At 57.2% G+C, this 21,518-nt stretch overlaps 2 protein-coding genes across 2 annotated transcripts in view; one reads left to right on the forward strand and one right to left on the reverse strand.

The window, feature by feature from the left end:
- Nucleotides 1–21,518, forward strand: part of LOC116956757 (dynein axonemal heavy chain 2) — a 464,532-nt gene that overhangs the window by 343,637 nt on the left and 99,377 nt on the right. Inside the window, 12 exon segments of the mRNA XM_076057989.1 lie at nt 725–892; nt 1,870–2,030; nt 2,705–2,844; nt 3,300–3,495; nt 4,795–4,934; nt 7,999–8,209; nt 14,256–14,312; nt 14,314–14,373; nt 15,786–15,927; nt 16,825–16,994; nt 18,896–19,012; nt 21,021–21,185. Coding sequence (XP_075914104.1) covers nt 725–892; nt 1,870–2,030; nt 2,705–2,844; nt 3,300–3,495; nt 4,795–4,934; nt 7,999–8,209; nt 14,256–14,312; nt 14,314–14,373; nt 15,786–15,927; nt 16,825–16,994; nt 18,896–19,012; nt 21,021–21,185 — 1,727 coding nt within the window.
- LOC142907956 (uncharacterized) overlaps nt 1–21,518 on the reverse strand; it is a 224,622-nt gene that overhangs the window by 62,221 nt on the left and 140,883 nt on the right. The gene's annotated exons all lie outside the window — the stretch shown is intronic.

Consider the following 21,518-nt stretch of genomic DNA (forward strand, 5'->3'; position numbering starts at 1 on the left):
ACTGGGGGTGCCCCCTAGGCTAGACCCACACAGCAGCCAATCATCACCACCCCTACTACTGACAGACTGATGCACAGGGACAGCTGCCACTGGGGGTGCCCCCTAGGCTAGACCCACACAGCAGCAACAATCATCACCACCCCTACTACTGACAGACTGATGCACAGAGACAGCTGCCACTGGGGGTGCCCCCTAGGCTAGACCACACAGCAGTCAATCATCACCACCCCTACTACTGACAGACTGATGCACAGGGACAGCTGCCACTGGGGTGCCCCTAGGCTAGACCCACTGAGCTGCTGGCAAATGACAGCAGCTCACACGAAGTGGCGACTCATCACCATCATCATCATCACCACCACCGTAGCCAAAGGCTCTAAACGCGTGGTGACGTCAATTCTAACTGCGGAGGGGGAAAGACCATAGGGACCCAGAGAGAAATCCACGCGACCACCAGGAGAGAGACTCCAAATATACAGCAGCAGGCATCGTCAGGGTCGGGATCGATCCCACGACCTTCTGCGTACCAGGTGAGGTAGTCAACATCTCCTAGCCACCGTGATGATGATGAGAGAGACACGCAGACTCCAAATATACAGCAGCAGGCATCGTCAGGGTCGGGATCGAACCCACGACCTCCTGCGTACCGGGCGAGGAAGTCAACATCTCCCTAGCCACGACGTCGTGATCTCTCCCCCCCCTCCCCCCCGCCCCCGGCCCCCAGTGACGCGCATCGTGCGGGTGATCCGCCAACCCCGGGGCAACATGCTCCTGGTCGGCATTGGCGGCAGCGGGCGGCAGAGCCTGGCGCGCCTTGCCGCCTACCTGTGCCGGTGCTCCGTGTTCCACATCGAGGTCACCCGGCACTACCGCCAGCAGGAATTCCGCGACGGTGGGTGGGCCACCCCATCGGGCCGGCGGTCGGGCCCGCCGGGGGGGGTCACCGGGGTCACCGGGGTCACTGGGGTCACCGGGTTCACCGAGGTGTCACCGAGGTATCACCGGGTCACCAGTCCACCAAGCCACTGGGTCACTGGGGTACACCGGGTCACGGGGTCACCAAGTCGCTGGGTTCATCGGGTCACAGGGTTCACCGGGTCAGAGGGTTCACCAGGCCACCTGGTCACCGGGTTACTGGGTTCACCAGGTCACCGGGTCTCTGTGTGAGTCTATGAGTCTCTGTGTGAGTCCCCGGGTCTCCGTGCGTGCGTGTGTCTCTGTGCGTGCGTGTGTCTCTGTGCGTGCGTGTGTCTCCGTGCGTGCGTGTGTCTCCGTGCGTGCGTGTGTCTCTGTGCGTGTGTCTCTGTGCGTGCGTGTGTCTCTGTGCGTGCGTGTGTCTCTGTGCGTGCGTGCGTGTGTCTCCGTGCGTGCGTGTGTCTCTGTGCGTGTGTCTCTATGCGTGTGTGCGTGTGTCTCTGTGCGTGCGTGTGTCTCTGTGCGTGCGTGTGTCTCCGTGCGTGCGTGTGTCTCTGTGCGTGCGTGTGTCTCTGTGCGTGCGTGTGTCTCTGTGCGTGCGTGTGTCTCTGTGCGTGCGTGTGTCTCTGTGCGTGCGTGTGTCTCTGTGCGTGCGTGCGTGTGTCTCCGTGCGTGCGTGTGTCTCTGTGCGTGTGTCTCTATGCGTGTGTGCGTGTGTCTCTGTGCGTGCGTGTGTCTCTGTGCGTGCGTGTGTCTCCGTGCGTGCGTGTGTCTCTGTGCGTGCGTGTGTCTCCGTGCGTGCGTGTGTCTCTGTGCGTGCGTGTGTCTCTGTGCGTGCGTGTGTCTCTGTGCGTGCGTGTGTCTCTGTGCGTGCGTGTGTCTCTGTGCGTGCGTGCGTGTGTCTCCGTGCGTGCGTGCGTGTGTCTCCGTGCGTGTGTCTCTGTGTGCACGCAGATCTGAAGCGGCTGTACTGGCAGGCGGGCGTGGAGAACCGGGCGACGGTGTTCATCCTGACCGACGCGCAGATCCCCCACGAGGCCTTCCTGGAGGACATCAACAACATCCTGAGCAGCGGAGAGGTGCCAGGCCTCTACAAGGCCGAGGAGTTCGAGCAGGTGAGGGCCGGCAGGGGTGAGGGCCGGCAGGGGTGAGGGCGGTGGGGTGAGGGCGGTGGGGTGAGGGCGGTGGGGTGAGGGCGGTGGGGTGAGGGCGGTGGGGTGAGAGCGGTGGGGTGAGGGCGGTGGGGTGAGAGCGGTGGGGTGAGGGCGGTGGGGTGAGAGCGGTGGGGTGAGAGCGGTGGGGTGAGGGCGGTGGGGTGAGAGCGGTGGGGTGAGGGCAGTGGGGTGAGAGCGGTGGGGTGAGGGCGGTGGGGTGAGGGCGGTGGGGTGAGGGCGGTGGGGTGAGAGCGGTGGGGTGAGAGCGGTGGGGTGAGAGCGGTGGGGTGAGAGCGGTGGGGTGAGGGCGGTGGGGTGAGGATGATGGGGTGAGGGCGGTGGGGTGAGGGCGGTGGGGTGAGGGTGGTGGGGTGAGGGCGGTGGGGTGAGAGCGGTGGGGTGAGGGCGGTGGGGTGAGAGCGGTGGGGTGAGGGCGGTGGGGTGAGAGCGGTGGGGTGAGGGCGGTGGGGTGAGGTCCGTGCGGTAAGATCGGCGTTGAGACCCTCCGGTGAGACCAATTGCACCCTGATCATCGTCATCAGTCCCTTGCCCCCCCCCCCTCCTTCCCACCCCCCCCCACTTCCCCCCCCACTTCCCCCCCACCTCCCCCCCCACCCCCCCCACCCCCACCCCAGGTGCGAGCGGCGCTGGCGGGGGCGGCGCTGGCCGGCGGCTTTGTGGACTCCCCCGAGGGGATCTCCCGCCTCCTCCTGGAGAGAGTTTGCGAGAATCTGCACCTGGTGCTGTGCATGAGCCCCGTGGGGGACTCCTTCAGGTGCTACAGCCTCGCCCGCTCCTACAGCCTCGCCCGCACCTACAGCCTCGCCCGCACCTACAGCCTCGCCCGCACCTACAGCCTCGCCCGCTCCTACAGCCTCGCCCGCACCTACAGGCTCTCCCGCACCTACAGCCTCGCCCGCACCTACAGCCTCGCCCGCACCTACAGCCTCGCCCGCACCTACAGCCTCGCCCGCACCTACAGCCTTGCCCGCACCTACAGCCTCGCCCGCACCTACAGCCTCGCCCGCACCTACAGCCTCGCCCGCACCTACAGGCTCGCCCGCACCTACAGCCTCGCCCGCTCCTACAGCGCCACCACCACCACCTATACCACCACGATCACCACCACCACCACCATCACCGCCGCCACCGCCACCATCACCAGCACTACCAACACCACCATCACCACCACTTACGGTGCCGCCGACGGCGGTGACCGCGTGCCCACAGGCGCCGCATCCGCCAGTACCCGGCGCTGGTGAGCTGCACCACCATCGACTGGTTCTGGGAGTGGCCCCGGGACGCTCTGCTCGAGGTGGCCGAGCGCTGCCTGCAGGGAGCGGCGCCGTCCGGCACCGCCGACGCCGCCGGCGACACCGGCGGCGGCACGGGAGGCACCGGCGACGGCACCGGCGACAGCCCAGAGGTTGGCGAAGACTCCCACCAGGGGCGGTGTTTACACGCCGCGCTTGGCACCGGGTTACCCGTTTGAGGCCGAGGTCGACCCCGGTTGAGGCGCGGCGCCGGTTCAGATAACCGGCGTCACCGGTGCCGGCGGCGGCGGCGGCGGCGGCGGCGGGCGGGACTCGAACTCGGGCCGCCGGTAGCTCGGACGGAGCCGTCCGGAGGCCTGGGTTCCAGTGCCGGTCGCGGCCCCGAACCCCGGCGATTACGCCGGGGGTTTCTCTCGTGGCTGAGAGTTGATGGTCTTAGCCTGCGTCACCGGTGACCCCCACAGAGACGCATAGACGTACACAGAGACTTACACAGAGACCCATAGACTCACACAGAGACTCATAGACTTACATAGAGACCCATAGACTTGCACAGAGACCCATAGACTTATACAGAGACCCATAGACTCACATGGAGACCCACAGAGACAGATAGGAGCCAGCGTTAGACACGGCAGTCAGCGTTAGAGACGGGAGCCAGCGTTAGCCACGGGAGGAGCCAGCCTTAGAGACGGGAGGAGCCAGCCTTAGAGACGGGAGCCATCCTTAGAGACGGGAGGAACCAGCGTTAGACACGGGAGGAGCCAGCGTTAGAGACGGGAGGAGCCAGCGTTAGAGACAGGAGGAGCCAGCCTTAGAGACGGGAGGAGCCAGCCTTAGAGACGGGAGGAGCCAGCGTTAGAGACGGGAGCCAGTGTTAGAGACGGGAGAAGCCAGCGTTAGAGACAGGAGCCAGCCTTAGAGACGGGAGGAGCCAGCCTTAGAGACGGGAGCCAGTCTTAGAGACGGGAGCCAGCCTTAGAGACGGGAGGAGCCAGCGTTAGAGACGGGAGGAGCCAGCCTTAGAGACGGGAGGAGCCATCCTTAGAGATGGGAGCCAGCGTTAGAGACAGGAGGAGCCAGCGTTAGAGACGGGAGGAGCCAGCGTTAGAGACGGGAGGAGCCAGCGTTAGAGACGGGAGCCAGCGTTAGAGACGGGAGGAGCCAGCCTTAGAGACGGGAGGAGCCAGCGTTAGAGACGGGAGGAGCCAGCCTTAGAGACAGGAGGAGCCAGCGTTAGAGACGGGAGCCAGCGTTAGAAACAGGAGCCAGCCTTAGAGGCGGGAGCCAGCGTTAGAGACGGGAGCCAGCCTTAGAGACGGGAGCCAGCCTTAGAGACGGGAGGAGCCAGCCTTAGAGACGGGAGGAGCCAGCCTTAGAGACGGGAGGAGCCAGCCTTAGAGACGGGAGGAGCCAGCCTTAGAGACGCTGTCCCTGCTGCGTGCATGCAGTTGCAGTCCAAGGTGGCCCAGATGTTCGTCATCATGCACCGCTCCGTGGCCGATTCCTCGCGCAGGATGCTCGTGGAGCTCCAGCGGCACAACTACGTGACGCCCACCAACTACCTGGAGCTGGTGGGCGGGTACAAGCGGTGAGCGGGCACGGCGGGAGGCGCACCGCACCACCACGACCACCAACACAACCACCACCACGACCACCACCACGACCACCAACACGACCACCAACACCACCACAACCACCAACACCACCACCACCACCACAACCACCAACACAAACACCACCACCACCACCACCACGGTCATTCACAACAGTGCCATCAGGAGCATCACAACCACCACCACCACGGTCATTCACAACAGTGTCATCAGCAGCATCACAACCACCACCACCACAACCACCACCACCATGGTCGTTCACAACAGTGCCATCGGCAACATCACAACCACCACCACCACTGTCATTCACAACAGTGCCGTCAGCAGCATCACAACCACCACCACCACCGTCGTCATTAGCTAGCGACCACCGCTCACGACCGCCGCTCACGACCACCACTAACTACCACTATTAACTACCACCACTAACTACCACCACTAACTACCACCGCTCACGACCACCGCTAACTACCACCACTAACTACCACCACTAACTACCACCGCTAACTACCACCGCTAACTACCACCGCTAACTACCACCACTAACTACCACCACTAACTACCACCGCTAACTACTACCGCTAACTACCACCGCTAACTACCACCGTTAACTAGCGCCGCTCACGACCACCGCTCACGACCACCGCTGACTACCACCGCTGACTACCACCGCTAACTACCGCCGCTAACTAGTGCCGTTAACTAGCGCCGCTCACGACCACCACTAACTACCACCGCTAATTACCACTGCTCACGACCACCACTAACTACCACCGCTAACTACCACCGCTAACTACCACCACTAACTACCACCGCTCACGACCACCACTAACTACCACCGCTAACTACCACCGCTAACTACTACCACTAACTACCACCACTAACTACCACCGCTCACGACCACCACTAACTACCACCGCTAACTACCACCACTCACGACCACCACTCACGACCACCGCTAACTACCACCGCTAACTAGCACCACTAACTACCACCGCTAACTAGCACCACTCACGCCCACCGCTAACTAGCACCGCTAACTAGCGCCGCTAACTACCACCGCTCACGACCACCACTAACTACCACCGCTAACTACCATCACTAACTACCACCGCTAACTACCGCCGCTGACTACCACCGCTGACTACCGCCGCTAACTATCGCCGCTCACGACCACCACTCACGACCACCGCTAACTACCGCCGCTAACTACCACCGCTAACTACCACCGCTGACTACCGCCGCTAACTACCGCTGCTAACTACCGCCGCTAACTACCGCCGCTAACTACCGCCGCTAACTACCGCTGCTAACTACCACCGCTGACTACCGCCGCTAACTACCACCACTAACTACCACCGCTAACTACCACCGCTTAACTACCACCGCTAACTACCACCGCTAACTATCGCCGCTCACAACCACCACTAACTACCACCGCTAACTACCACCGTTAACTACCACCGCTAACTACCACCACTAACTACCACCACTCACGACCACAGCTAACTACCACCGCTAACTACCACCGCTAACTATCGCCGCTCACGACCACCGCTAACTACCACCACTCACGACCACTGCTAACTACCACCGCTAACTACCGCCGCTAACTACCGCCGCTAACTAGCGCCGCTCACGACCACCACTCACGACCACCGCTAGCTACCATCACTAACTACCACCGCTAACTACCACCGCTAACTACCGCCGCTAACTACCACCGCTAACTACCTCCGCTAACTACCACCACTCACGACCACAGCTAACTACCACCGCTAACTACCACCGCTAACTATCGCCGCTCACGACCACCGCTAACTACCACCACTAACTACCACCACCAACTACCACCACTAACTACCACCACCAACTACCGCCGCTAACTACCGCCGCTGACTACCACCACCAACTACCGCCGCTCACGACCACCACTAACTACCACCACCAACTACCGCCGCTCACGACCACCGCTGACTAGCGCCGCTCACGACCACCACTCACGACCACAGCTAACTACCATCACTAACTACCACCGCTGACTACCACCGCTAACTAGCGCCGCTCACGACCACCACTCACGACCACCGCTAGCTACCATCACTAACTACCACCGCTAACTACCACCGCTAACTACCGCCGCTAACTACCACCGCTAACTACCGCCGCTAACTACCACCACTCACGACCACAGCTAACTACCACCGCTAACTACCACCGCTAACTACCGCCGCTCACGACCACCACTAACTACCACCGCTAACTACCGCCGCCAACTACCGCCGCTAACTACCACCACCAACTACCACCGCCAACTACCACCGCTGACTACCGCCGCTAACTACCACCACTAACTACCACCACTCACGACCACCGCCAACTACCGCCGCTAACTACCACCACTCACGACCACCACTAACTACCACTACCAACTACCGCCGCTAACTACCGCTGCTCACGACCACCACTAACTACCGCCGCTAACTACCACCACCAACTACCACCGCCAACTACCACCACCAACTACCACTACTAACTACCACCGCTCACTACCACCGCTAACTACCGCCGCTAACTACCACCACCAACTACCACCGCCAACTACCACCGCCAACTACCGCCGCTAACTACCGCCGCTAACTACCACCGCCAACTACCACCGCCAACTACCACCGCCAACTACCACCGCTAACTACCACCACCAACTACCACCACCAACTACCACCACCAACTACCACCGCCAACTACCGCCGCCAACTACCACCACCAACTCCCACCGCCAACTACCACCGCCAACTACCACCGCCAACTACCACCGCCAACTACCACCACCAACTACCACCACCAACTACCACCGCTGACTACCGCCGCTAACTACCGCCACTAACTACCGCCGCTAACTACCACCGCCAACTACCACCACTAACTACCACCGCTAACTACCACCACCAACTACCACCACCACCAACTACCACCACCAACTACCACCGCCAACTACCACCGCCGACTACCGCCGCTGACTACCACCGCTCACGACAGGCTGCTGACGGAGAAGCGTCGCGAGCTGGGCCTGCAGCTGAGCAAGCTGCACAGCGGCCTGCACAAGGTCGGCGACACGAGCCGCAAGGTGGAGGCCATGCGAGCGCGGCTGGAGGAGGCCAAGGGGCAGGTCGCCGACCTCCAGCGGCAGTGCGAGGAGTACCTCGTGGTGATCGTGCGGCAGAAGCGGGAGGCCGACGAGCAGCAGAAGGTGCGGGGGGAGGGGCGGTGGGGGGGGCGGTGGGGGGGTGGGGGGGGTGGGGGGGGGGTGGGGGGGGGGGGGGGGGGGGGGGGGGGAGGGGTCGTCGTCGCTCCACCCCCGTACCCCCCTCCCCGTACCCTACCCCCAATCACCCCCCCCATCCCCCCCATCACCCCCCCCCCTCGTACCCCATCCCCCCCCCCATCCCATCCCCCCTCATACCCCCCCTATCACCCCCCCCCCCCAATCCCATCCCATACCCTCCCCCATACCTCCTGTACGGGTCTCTATGTAAGTCTATGGGACTGTATGTAGGTCTGTGGGTCTCTGTGTATGTCTGTGGGTCTCTGTGTATGTCTGTGGGTCTCTATGTAAGTCTATGGGACTGTATGTAGGTCTGTGGGTCTCTGTGTATGTCTGTGGGTCTCTGTGTAAGTCTATGGGACTGTATGTAGGTCTGTGGGTCTCTGGGTATGTCTGTGGGTCTCTATGTAAGTCTATGGGACTGTATGTAGGTCTGTGGGTCTCTGTGTAAGTCTATGGGAGTGTATGTAGGTCTGTGGGTCTCTGTGTATGTCTATGGGACTGTATGTAGGTCTGTGGATCTCTGTGTAAGTCTATGGGACTGTATGTAGGTCTGTGGGTCTCTGTGTAAGTCTATGGGACTGTATGTAGGTCTGTGGGTCTCTGTGTAAGTCTATGGGACTGTATGTAGGTCTGTGGGTCTTTGTGTAAGTCTATGGGACTGTATAGGGGTCTGTGGGTCTCTGTGTAAGTCTATGGGACTGTATGTAGGTCTGTGGGTCTCTGTGTAAGTCTATGGGACTGTATGCAGGCCTGTGGGTCTCTGTGTAAGTCTATGGGACTGTATGTAGGTCTGTGGGTCTTTATGTAAGTCTATGGGACTGTATGTAGGTCTGTGGGTCTCTGTGTATGTCTGTGGGTCTCTATGTATGTCTGTGGGTCTCTATGTAAGTCTATGGGACTGTATGTAGGTCTGTGGGTCTCTATGTAAGTCTATGGGAGTGTATGTAGGTCTGTGGGTCTCTGTGTAAGTCTATGGGACTGTATGTAGGTCTGTGGGTCTCTGTGTATGTCTGTGGGTCTCTGTGTATGTCTGTGGGTCTCTATGTAAGTCTATGGGAATGTATGTAGGTCTGTGGGTCTCTGTGTATGTCTGTGGGTCTCTATGTAGGTCTGTGGGTCTCTATGTAAGTCTATGGGACTGTATGTAGGTCTGTGGGTCTCTGTGTAAGTCTATGGGACTGTATTTAGGTCTGTGGGTCTCTATGTAAGTCTATGGGACTGTATGTAGGTCTGTGGGTCTCTGTGTAAGTCTATGGGACTGCATGTAGGTCTGTGGGTCTCTATGTAAGTCTATGGGACTGTATGTAGGTCTGTGGGTCTCTATTTATGTCTGTGGGTCTCTATGTATGTCTGTGGGTCTCTATGTAACTCTATGGGACTGTATGTAGGTCTGTGGGTCTCTATGTAAGTCTATGGGAGTGTATGTAGGTCTGTGGGTCTCTATGTATGTCTATGGGTCTCTGTGTAAGTCTATGGGTCTCTGTGTATGTCTATGCATCTCTATGTATTTCTATGAGTCTCTCTGTATGTCTATGGGTCTCTATGTATGTCTATGAGTCTCTAAGTATGTCTGTGGGTCTCTATGTATGTCTATGGGTCTCTGTGTATGTCTATGGGTCTCTGTGTAAGTCTATGGGTCTCTATGTATGTCTATGGGTCTCTGTGTATGTCTATGGGTCTCTATGTATGTCTATGAGTCTCTCTGTATGTCTATGGGTCTCTGTGTAAGTCTATGGGTCTCTTTGTATATCTATGGGTCTCTATGTATGTCTATGGGTCTCTGTGTAAGTCTATGGGTCTCTCTGTATGTCTATGGGTCTCTCTGTATGTCTATGCGTCTCTGTGTAAGTTTATGGGTCTCTATGTATGTCTATGGGTCTCTGTGTATGTCTATGGGTCTCTATGTATGTCTATGAGTCTCTCTGTATGTCTATGGGTCTCTGTGTAAGTCTATGGGTCTCTTTGTATATCTATGGGTCTCTATGTATGTCTATGGGTCTCTGTGTAAGTCTATGGGTCTCTCTGTATGTCTATGGGTCTCTCTGTATGTCTATGGGTCTCTGTGTAAGTCTATGGGTCTCTATGTATGTCTATGGGTCTCTGTGTATGTCTATGGGTCTCTATGTATGTCTATGAGTCTCTCTGTATGTCTATGGGTCTCTGTGTAAGTCTATGGGTCTCTTTGTATATCTATGGGTCTCTATGTATGTCTATGGGTCTCTGTGTAAGTCTATGGGTCTCTCTGTATGTCTATGGGTCTCTCTGTATGTCTATGGGTCTCTGTGTAAGTCTATGGGTCTCTATGTATGTCTATGGGTCTCTTTGTATGTCTATGGGTCTCTCTGTATGTCAATGGGTCTCTGTGTATGTCTATGGGTCTCTTTGTATGTCTATGGGTCTCTCTGTATGTCTATGGGTCTCTGTGTAAGTCTATGGGTCTCTCTGTATGTCTATGGGTCTCTGTGTAAGTCTATGGGTCTCTCTGTATGTCTATGGGTCTCTGTGTAAGTCTATGGGTCTCTCTGTATGTCTATGTTGTCGTTGTCATTGTCATTGTCATTTTCATTGTTGTTGTCATTGTCGTTGTCATTGTCGTTGTTGTTATTGTTGTTGTTGTCATTGTTGTCGTTGTCATTGTTGTTGTCATTGTTGTTGTTGTTGTTGTCATTGTTGTCGTTGTCATTGTTGTTGTTGTCATTGTTGTTGTCATTGTTGTTGTCATTGTTGTTGTTGTCATTGTTGTCGTTGTCATTGTTGTCGTTGTCATTGTTGTTGTCATTGTTGTTGTTGTCATTGTTGTTGTCATTGTCGTTGTCATTGTTGTTGTCATTGTTGTTGTTGTCATTGTCGTTGTCATTGTTGTTGTCATTGTTGTTGTTGTCATTGTCGTTGTCATTGTTGTTGTCATTGTTGTTGTCATTGTCGTTGTCATTGTCGTTGTCATTGTTGTTGTCATTGTCGTTGTCATTGTTGTTGTTGTCATTGTTGTCATTGTCATTGTTGTTGTTGTCATTGTTGTCGTTGTCATTGTTGTTGTCGTCGTTGTCATTGTTGTTGTCGTCGTTGTCATTGTTGTTGTCGTTGTCATTGTTGTTGTCATTGTTGTTGTTGTCGTCGTTGTCGTTGTCACTGCCGCTGTCATTGTTGTTGTTGTCATTGTTGTTGTCGTCGTTGTCGTTGTTATTGTTGTTGTTGTTGTCATTGTTGTCGTTGTCATTGTCGTTGTCGTCATTGTCGTTGTCATTGTTGTTGTTGTCATTGTTGTCGTTGTCATTGTCGTTGTCGTCATTGTCGTTGTCACTGCCGCTGTCATTGTTGTTGTTCTCATTGTTGTTGTTGTCATTGTTGTTGTCATTGTTGTCGTTGTCATTGTCGTTGTCGTCATTGTCATTGTCACTGCCGCTGTCATTGTTGTTGTTCTCATTGTTGTTGTTGTCATTGTTGTTGTCATTATTGTCGTTGTCATTGTCGTTGTCGTCATTGTCGTTGTCACTGCCGCTGTCATTGTTGTTGTTCTCATTGTTGTTGTTGTCATTGTTGTTGTCATTGTTGTCGTTGTCATTGTTGTTGTCATTGTCGTTGTCACTGCCGCTGTCATTGTTGTTGTTGTCATTGTTGTTGTTGTCATTTTTGTTGTCATTGTTGTCGTTGTCATTGTTGTTGTCGTCATTGTCGTTGTCACTGCCGCTGTCATTGTTGTTGTTCTCATTGTTGTTGTTGTCATTGTTGTTGTCATTGTTGTCGTTGTCATTGTTGTTGTCGTCATTGTCGTTGTCACTGCCGCTGTCATTGTTGTTGTTCTCATTGTTGTTGTTGTCATTGTTGTTGTCATTGTTGTCGTTGTCATTGTTGTTGTCATTGTCGTTGTCACTGCCGCTGTCATTGTTGTTGTTGTCATTGTTGTTGTTGTCATTTTTGTTGTCATTGTTGTCGTTGTTATTGTCGTTGTCGTCATTGTCGTTGTCACTGCCGCTGTCATTGTTGTTGTTCTCATTGTTGTTGTTGTCATTGTTGTTGTCATTGTTGTCGTTGTCATTGTCGTTGTCGTCATTGTCGTTGTCACTGCCGCTGTCATTGTTGTTGTTCTCATTGTTGTTGTTGTCATTGTTGTTGTCATTGTTGTCGTTGTCATTGTCGTTGTCGTCATTGTCGTTGTCACTGCCGCTGTCATTGTTGTTGTTCTCATTGTTGTTGTTGTCATTGTTGTTGTCATTGTTGTCGTTGTCATTGTTGTTGTCGTCATTGTCGTTGTCACTGCCGCTGTCATTGTTGTTGTTGTCATTGTTGTTGTTGTCATTGTTGTTGTCATTGTTGTCGTTGTTATTATTGTTGTTGTTGTCATTGTTGTCGTTGTCATTGTTGTTGTCGTCATTGTTGTTGTCATTGTTGTCGTTGTCATTGTCGTTGTCGTCATTGTCGTTGTCACTGCCGCTGTCATTGTTGTTGTTGTCATTGTTGTTGTTGTCATTGTTGTTGTCATTGTTGTCGTTGTCATTGTTGTCGTTGTCATTGTCGTCGTCGTCGTTGTCGTTGTCACTGCCGCTGTCATTGTTGTTGTTGTCATTGTTGTTGTCGTCGTTGTCGTTGTTATTGTTGTTGTTGTTGTCATTGTTGTCGTTGTCATTGTCGTTGTCGTCATTGTCGTTGTCATTGTTGTTGTTGTCATTGTTGTCGTTGTCATTGTCGTTGTCGTCATTGTCGTTGTCACTGCCGCTGTCATTGTTGTTGTTCTCATTGTTGTTGTTGTCATTGTTGTTGTCATTGTTGTCGTTGTCATTGTCGTTGTCGTCATTGTCATTGTCACTGCCGCTGTCATTGTTGTTGTTCTCATTGTTGTTGTTGTCATTGTTGTTGTCATTATTGTCGTTGTCATTGTCGTTGTCGTCATTGTCGTTGTCACTGCCGCTGTCATTGTTGTTGTTCTCATTGTTGTTGTTGTCATTGTTGTTGTCATTGTTGTCGTTGTCATTGTTGTTGTCATTGTCGTTGTCACTGCCGCTGTCATTGTTGTTGTTGTCATTGTTGTTGTTGTCATTTTTGTTGTCATTGTTGTCGTTGTCATTGTTGTTGTCGTCATTGTCGTTGTCACTGCCGCTGTCATTGTTGTTGTTCTCATTGTTGTTGTTGTCATTGTTGTTGTCATTGTTGTCGTTGTCATTGTTGTTGTCGTCATTGTCGTTGTCACTGCCGCTGTCATTGTTGTTGTTCTCATTGTTGTTGTTGTCATTGTTGTTGTCATTGTTGTCGTTGTCATTGTTGTTGTCATTGTCGTTGTCACTGCCGCTGTCATTGTTGTTGTTGTCATTGTTGTTGTTGTCATTTTTGTTGTCATTGTTGTCGTTGTTATTGTCGTTGTCGTCATTGTCGTTGTCACTGCCGCTGTCATTGTTGTTGTTCTCATTGTTGTTGTTGTCATTGTTGTTGTCATTGTTGTCGTTGTCATTGTCGTTGTCGTCATTGTCGTTGTCACTGCCGCTGTCATTGTTGTTGTTCTCATTGTTGTTGTTGTCATTGTTGTTGTCATTGTTGTCGTTGTCATTGTCGTTGTCGTCATTGTCGTTGTCACTGCCGCTGTCATTGTTGTTGTTTCTCATTGTTGTTGTTGTCATTGTTGTTGTCATTGTTGTCGTTGTCATTGTTGTTGTCGTCATTGTCGTTGTCACTGCCGCTGTCATTGTTGTTGTTGTCATTGTTGTTGTTGTCATTGTTGTTGTCATTGTTGTCGTTGTTATTATTGTTGTTGTTGTCATTGTTGTCGTTGTCATTGTTGTTGTCGTCATTGTTGTTGTCATTGTTGTCGGTTGTCATTGGCGTTGTCGTCATTGTCGTTGTCACTGCCGCTGTCATTGTTGTTGTTGTCATTGTTGTTGTTGTCATTGTTGTTGTCATTGTTGTCGTTGTCATTGTTGTCGTTGTCATTGTCGTCGTCGTCGTTGTCGTTGTCACTGCCGCTGTCATTACGGTGCAGGCCGTGGTGGCTCACAGCGAGCGGATTTCGCTGGAGGAGGCCAAGTGCAAGGCGCTGGGCTCAGAACGCCCAGCGGGACCTGGACGAGGCGCTGCCGGCCCTCGAGGAGGCCATGAAGGTGCCCACACCCCCCTCCCCCCTCCGTCGGGGGCGGTACGCTGACATCGATCGATCGATCGATCGCGATCGAGCGTGACCGATCAAGCGTGATTGACTGATCGATCGAGCTTGATCGATCACGCTCGATCGATCGATCACGCTCGATTCATCAGTCAGTCACGCTCGATCGATCGGTCAACCACGCTTGATCGGTCACGCTCGGTCGATCGGTCAATCACCCTCGATCAGTCACGCCGGATTTGAGCAATCACCCTGGATCGATCAATTCACGAAAACTTTGCCATCCCTCCACCCCCTCACCCACCTCCCCCCCTCCCCCCTCCACCCACTCCTCCCCTCTCCCCCCCTCCCCCCCTCTCCTCCATCCACTCACCCCTCCACCCCCTCACCACCCTCTCATCCCCCCCCTCCCTCTCCCCCCCCTGCCTCTCCCCCTCTCCCCCCCTCCACCCACTCCCCCCCTCCACCCACTAACCCCCCTCTCTCCCCCTCCACCCACTCCCCCCCTCCCTCTCCCCCCTCACCCCTCCAACCCTCCCCCCTCCACCCACTCACCCCCCTCTCCCCCCCCTCCACCCACTCCCCCCCCTCCCTCTCCCCCCCCCCCCCTCCCCCCTCCACCCACTCACCCCCTCCTCTCCCCCTCTCCCCCCTCCCCCCTCCACCCACTCACCCCTCCCCCTCCCCCCCTCCCCCCTCCCCCCTCCCCCCCTCCCCCCTCCACCCACTCACCCCCCTCCCTCTCCCCCCCTCCCTCTCCCCCTCCCCCCTCCCCTCTCCCCCCTCCCTCCTCCACCCACTCCTCCCCCCCCCGCCCCCAGGCGCTGGAGTCTCTGAACAAGCGGGACATGACAGAGATCAAGTCGTACGGCCGTCCCCCGCCCCTCCACCCACTCACCCCCCTCCCTCTCCCCCCCTCCCTCTCCCCCCTCCCTCTCCCCCCTCTACCCACTCACCCCCCTCTCCCCCCCTCCCCCCTCCCCCCCCACCCCCCCTCCCCCGCCCCCAGGCGCTGGAGTCTCTGAACAAGCGGGACATGACAGAGATCAAGTCGTACGGCCGTCCCCTCCCCCCTCCACCCACTCACCCCCCTCTCTCCCCCCCTCCCTCTCCCCCCCTCCCCCCCTCCCCCCTCCACCCACTCACCCCCCTCCACCCACTCACCCCCCTCCCCCCCCCACCCACCCCCCCCGCCCCCAGGCGCTGGAGTCTCTGAACAAGCGGGACATGACAGAGATCAAGTCGTACGGCCGTCCCCTCCCTCCTCCACCCACTCACCCCCCTCCCCTCTCCCCCCCTCCCTCCTCCACCCACTCACCCCCCTCCCCCCTCCCCCCCTCCCCCTCCACCCACTCACCCCCCTCCCCCCCTCCCCCCTCCCCCCCCTCCCCTCTCCCCCCCCGCCCCCAGGCGCTGGAGTCTCTGAACAAGCGGGACATGACAGAGATCAAGTCGTACGGCCGTCCCCCGCCCCTCGTGGAGACGGTGATGCAGGCCGTGATGATCCTCAGAGGCGGCGAACCCACCTGGGCCGAGGCCAAGCGCCAGCTGAGTGAGGGCGGCGCCGTCGCCATCGGCAACATCGTCGTCATCGTCGTCATCGTCGTCATCGTCGTCATCGGCAACATCGTCATCGCCATCATCGTCATCGCCATCATCGTCATCGTCATCGGCAACATCATCATCGTCGTCATCATCGTCATCGGCATCATCGCCATGGCCACCATCGTCATCGGCACCATCATCAGCACCATCATCATCGGCACCATCGTCGTCGTCATCGGCACCATCGTCATCGCCATCATCGTCATCGTCATCGGCACCATCATCATCGTCATCGGCAACATCGCCATCGGTGCCATCATCATCATCGCCATCATCATCATCGGCACCATCATCATCATCGCCATCGTCATCATCGCCATCATCGTCATCAGCGCCATCGTCATCAGCAACATCGTCATCACCATCGTCGTCGTCGGCAACATATTCATCATCATCATCATCAGCACCATCGTCATCAGCAACATCGTCATCATCTTCGGCAACATCGCCATCGGCACCATCGTCATCGTCATCAGCACCATCGTCATCAGCACCATCATCATCAGCACCATCGTCATCAGCACCATCGTCATCAGCACCATCATCATCAGCACCATCGTCATCAGCACCATCATCATCGGCAACATCGTCATCAGCAACATCGTCATCAGCAACATCGTCATCGCCATCATCGTCATCGTCATCATCGTCATCGGCAACATAGTCATCATCATCATCATCAGCACCATCGTCATCAGCAACATCGTCATCAGCAACATCGTCATCATCTTCGGCACCGTCGCCATCGGCACCACCACCGCCACCATCACCGCCACCACCACCACCACCACCACCACCGCCACCCACCCACCCACCCACACCCCGTCTATTTCTCGGCCCGCAGGCGACCAGAACTTCATCAAGCAGCTCGCCAACTTCGACCGGGACAACATCTCGGAGCGCGTGCTCAAGAAGATCGGCCACTACTGTGCCCAGCCCGACTTCCAGCCCGACATCATCGGCAACGTGTCCGGAGCGGCGCGTTCCCTCTGCATGTGGGTGCGCGCCATGGAGGTGAAGCTGCTTGCCTTTGCTTCGCTCGCTCGTTCGATCACTCGCTCGCTCGCTCGTTCGTTAGCTCGTCCATTAGCTCGTTCGTTAGCGCATTCGTTAGTTCATGTGTGTGGTGTTCGGGGTGTGTGTGTGGGGTGTGTGTGTGTGTGGGGGGTGGGTGTGGTGTGTGTGTGTGTGGGGTGTGTTGTGTGGGGTGTGGTGTGTGGGTGTGTGGGGTGTGTGTGTGTGGTGTGTGTTGTGTGTGAGGTTTGTGTAACTTGTGTTGTGTGTGGGGTTTGTGTGGTGTGTGTGGGGTGTGTGTGGGGTAGGTGTGGGGTGTGTGTGGGGTGTGTGTGTGTGGGGTGTGTGTGTGTGTGGGGTGTGTGAGTTGTGTTTGTGTGTGTGTGGGGTGTGTGTGTGGTGTGTGTTGTGTGTGGGGTTTGTGTGGTGTGTGTGTGTGGGGTGTGTGGTTTGTGTGACGTGTGTTGTGTGTGGTGTGTGTGGGGTGTGTGTGGGGTGTGTGTCTTGCCTTTGCTTCGTTCGCTCGTTCGATCGTTCGTTAGCTCATTCGTTAGCTCGTCCGTTATTGCATTCGTTAGCTCATTTGTTAGTTCATGTGTGTGGTGCGTGGGGTGTGTGTGTGGGGGGGGGTGGGTGTGGTGTGTGTGTGTGGGGTGTGAGTGTGGTGTGTGTGGGTGTGGTGCGTGGGGTGTTGTGTGTGGGGGGGGTGTGGTGTGTGTGTGGGGTGGGTGTGTTGTGTGTGTGTGGTGTGTGGTGTGTGTGTGGTGTGTGTGTGTGGGGTGTGTGGAGTGTGTGGGGTGTGTGTGGGGTGGGTGTGGGGTGTGTGTGGGGTGTGTGTGGGGTGTGTGTGGGGTGCGTGTGTGGGGTGTGTGTGGGGTGGGTGTGGGGTGTGTGTGTGGTGTGTGTGTGGGGGGTGTGTGTGTGGGGTTTGTGTGTGGTGTGTGAGTGTGGTGTGTGTGGGGTGTGTGTGTGTGGTGTGCGTGTGGGGTGTGGTGTGTGGGGTGTGTGGTTTGTGTAACGTGTGTTGTGTGTGGGGTGTGTGGGGTGTGTGGGGTGGGTGTGGTGTGTGTGTGGGGTGCGTGTGTGGTGTGTTGGTGTGGTGTGTGTGGTGTGTGTGGGGGGTGTGTGGTGTGTGTGGGGTGTGTGTGTGGTGTGTGGGTGTGGTGTGTGTGGGGTGTGTGTGTGGTGTGTGTGGGGTGTGTGTGGTGTGTGGGGTGTGTGTGGTGTGTGTGGGGTGTGTGTGGGGTGTGTGTGGGGTGTGTGTGGTGTGTGAGTGTGGTGTGTGTGTGTGTGGGGTGTGTGAGTTGTGTGTGGTGTATGTGTGGTGAGTGTACACGTGGTTTGTGTGTACACGTGGTGTGTGTGGTGAGTGTACACGTGGTGTGTGTGGTGAGTGTACACGTGGTGTGTGTGGTGAGTGTACACGTAGTGTGTGTGGTGTGTGTACACGTGGTGTGTGTGTACACGTGGTGTGTGTGGTGAGTGTACACGTGGTGTGTGTGTACACGTGGTGTGTGTGGTGAGTGTACACGTGGTGTGTGTGGTGAGTGTACACGTGGTGTGTGTGGTGAGTGTACACGTAGTGTGTGTGGTGTGTGTACACGTGGTGTGTGTGTACACGTGGTGTATGGTGAGTGTACACGTGGTGTGTGTGGTGAGTGTACACGTGGTATGTGTGGTGTGTGTGTGGTGAGTGTACACGTGGTGTGTGTGGTGAGTGTACACGTGGTGTGTGTGGTGTGTGTGGTGAGTACACACGTGGTGTGTGTGTACACGTGGTGTGTGTGTACACGTGGTGTGTGTGTACACGTGGTGTGTGTGTACACGTGGTGTGTGTGTACACGTGGTGTGTGTGGCGAGTACACACGTGGTGTGTGTGGTGAATGGTTGTCCCTGCGTAGATGTACGGGCGAATCTACCGCATTGTGGAACCCAAGCAGAGCCGCCTCAACGCCACCATGGCCCAGCTGCAGGAGAAGCAGGCGTCGCTGGCGGACGCCCAGGGCAAGCTGAGAGAGGTGGGGGGCAGTGGGGGCGGTGGGTGGAGAGCTGGGGGGGGGGGGGGTGGGGAGAAGTGGCGAAGAGCTTCGCGGCTTTTCGGATTCCCCCGGCGTTCGATTCCCGCTCACGGCCACCGACGCCGCTGGGCCTCCTCCGCCGAGGTCGAATCGGCGGTCAAATGAGTAGGCGGGCGCGGAGTAGCGTAGCAAACGTCGCCACTGGGGGAGACAAAGGCGGCCGGGCGTGGTGCTGGTGGCCACCCGCCCCCTCATGCGCCACAGTGCCGGTAGCCTTCACAGGTGTTGCTACTCGCTACTAACAGCACTTGCCCCAGCAGTCTGTTAAGAGGCTGCACGGGGGACCTTTGTCTTTGCCTCTGCGTCGCTTCCTTCCCACGTACCCTCGGCTACCTGTCCACGCACTCACCCACTCACCCACCTGCCTGCCTGCTCGCCCACTTACTCGCCCACTCACCCACTCACCCACTCACCTGCCTACTCATCCACTCACCCACCTGCCTACTCACCCACTCACCCACCTGCCTGCCTGCTCGCCCACTTACTTGCCCACTCACCTACTCACCCACTCACCTGCCTACTCACCCACTCACCTGCCTACCTACTCACCCACTCACCCACCTGCCCGCCCACTCACCCACTCACCCACCTGCCCGCCCACTCACCCACCTTCCACCCGCTCACCCACTTACACGCCCACTCACCCACTCACCTGCCTACTCACCCACTCACCCACCTGCCCACCCACACACTCGCCCACCTGTCCGCCCACTCACCCACCTGCCCACCCGCTCGCCCACTTACTCGCCCACTCACCCACTTGCCCACTCACCCACTCACCCACCTGCCCACTCACCCACTCACCCACCTGCCCACTCACCCACTCACCCACCTGCCCACTCACCCACTCACCCACCTACCTACTCGCCCACTCACCCACTCGCCCACTCACCCACTCACCCACTCACCCACCTGCCCACTCACCCACTCACCCACCTGCCTACTCGCCCACTCACCCACTCGCCCACTCACCCACTCACCCACTCACCCACCTGCCCACTCACCCACTCACCCACCTGCCTACTCACCCACCTGCCTACTCGCCCACTCACCCACTTGCCCACTCGCCCACTCACCCACTCACCCACTCACCCACCTGCCCACTCACCCACTCACCCACCTACCTACTCGCCCACTCACCCACTCGCCCACTCACCCACTCACCCACTCACCCACCTGCCCACTCACCCACTCACCCACCTGCCTACTCGCCCACTCACCCACTCGCCCACTCACCCACTCACCCACTCACCCACCTGCCCACTCACCCACTCACCCACCTGCCTACTCACCCACCTGCCTACTCGCCCACTCACCCACTTGCCCACTCGCCCACTCACCCACTCACCCACTCACCCACCTGCCCACTCACCCACTCACCCACCTACCTACTCGCCCACTCACCCACTCGCCCACTCACCCACTCACCCACTCACCCACCTGCCCACTCACCCACTCACCCACCTGCCTACTCGCCCACTCACCCACTCGCCCACTCACCCACTCACCCACTCACCCACCTGCCCACTCACCCACTCACCCACCTGCCTACTCACCCACCTGCCTACTCGCCCACTCACCCACTTGCCCACTCGCCCACTCACCCACTCACCCACTCACCCACCTGCCCACTCACCCACTCACCCACCTACCTACTCGCCCACTCACCCACTCGCCCACTCACCCACTCACCCACTCACCCACCTGCCCACTCACCCACTCACCCACCTGCCTACTCGCCCACTCACCCACTCGCCCACTCACCCACTCACCCACTCACCCACCTGCCCACTCACCCACTCACCCACCTGCCTACTCACCCACCTGCCTACTCGCCCACTCACCCACTTGCCCACTCGCCCACTCACCCACTCACCCACTCACCCACCTGCCCACTCACCCACTCACCCACCTGCCCACCTGCCCAACCCGCCCGCTCGCCCGGTAGTTGACGGAGCGCATGGAGACGCTCAAGCGGCAGTACGACGAGAAGCTGGCACAGAAGGAGGAGCTCCGGCGCAGCGCCGAGGAGATGGAGGTGAAGTTGGAGCGTGCCGGCGCCCTGGTGGCCGGCCTCGCCGGGGAGAAGGCACGCTGGGAGCTCACCGTGCAGGTGGGCGCGGCGATGCGGTGATGCGGTGATGCGGTGGTGCGGTAATGCGGTGGTGCGGTGATGTGGTGATGCGGTGGTGCGGGGCAGTGTGGAGATGCGGTGTGGTACCGCTGTGGTGCGGCGCGTTGATGCGGTGATGCGGTGATGCGGTGACGCGGTGCAGTGATGCGGTGACGCGGTGATGCAGTGTGCTAACGCAGTGCGGTGATGCGGTAACGCAGTGCGGTGACGCGGTGCGGTTTTGCGGTGTGATGCGGTGCGGTGTAGTAGCGCACCACAGTGTGGTGATACCGGTGTAATCCATCAACTTGAGTTTCACCTCCGGTAAAATTT

Source organism: Petromyzon marinus (genome assembly GCF_048934315.1).
Source record: "Petromyzon marinus isolate PM22_M1 ecotype Great Lakes invasive population chromosome 67 unlocalized genomic scaffold, UKy_Petmar_22M1.pri1.0 chr67_unloc.3, whole genome shotgun sequence".
Classification (NCBI taxonomy): Eukaryota; Metazoa; Chordata; class Hyperoartia; order Petromyzontiformes; family Petromyzontidae; genus Petromyzon; species Petromyzon marinus.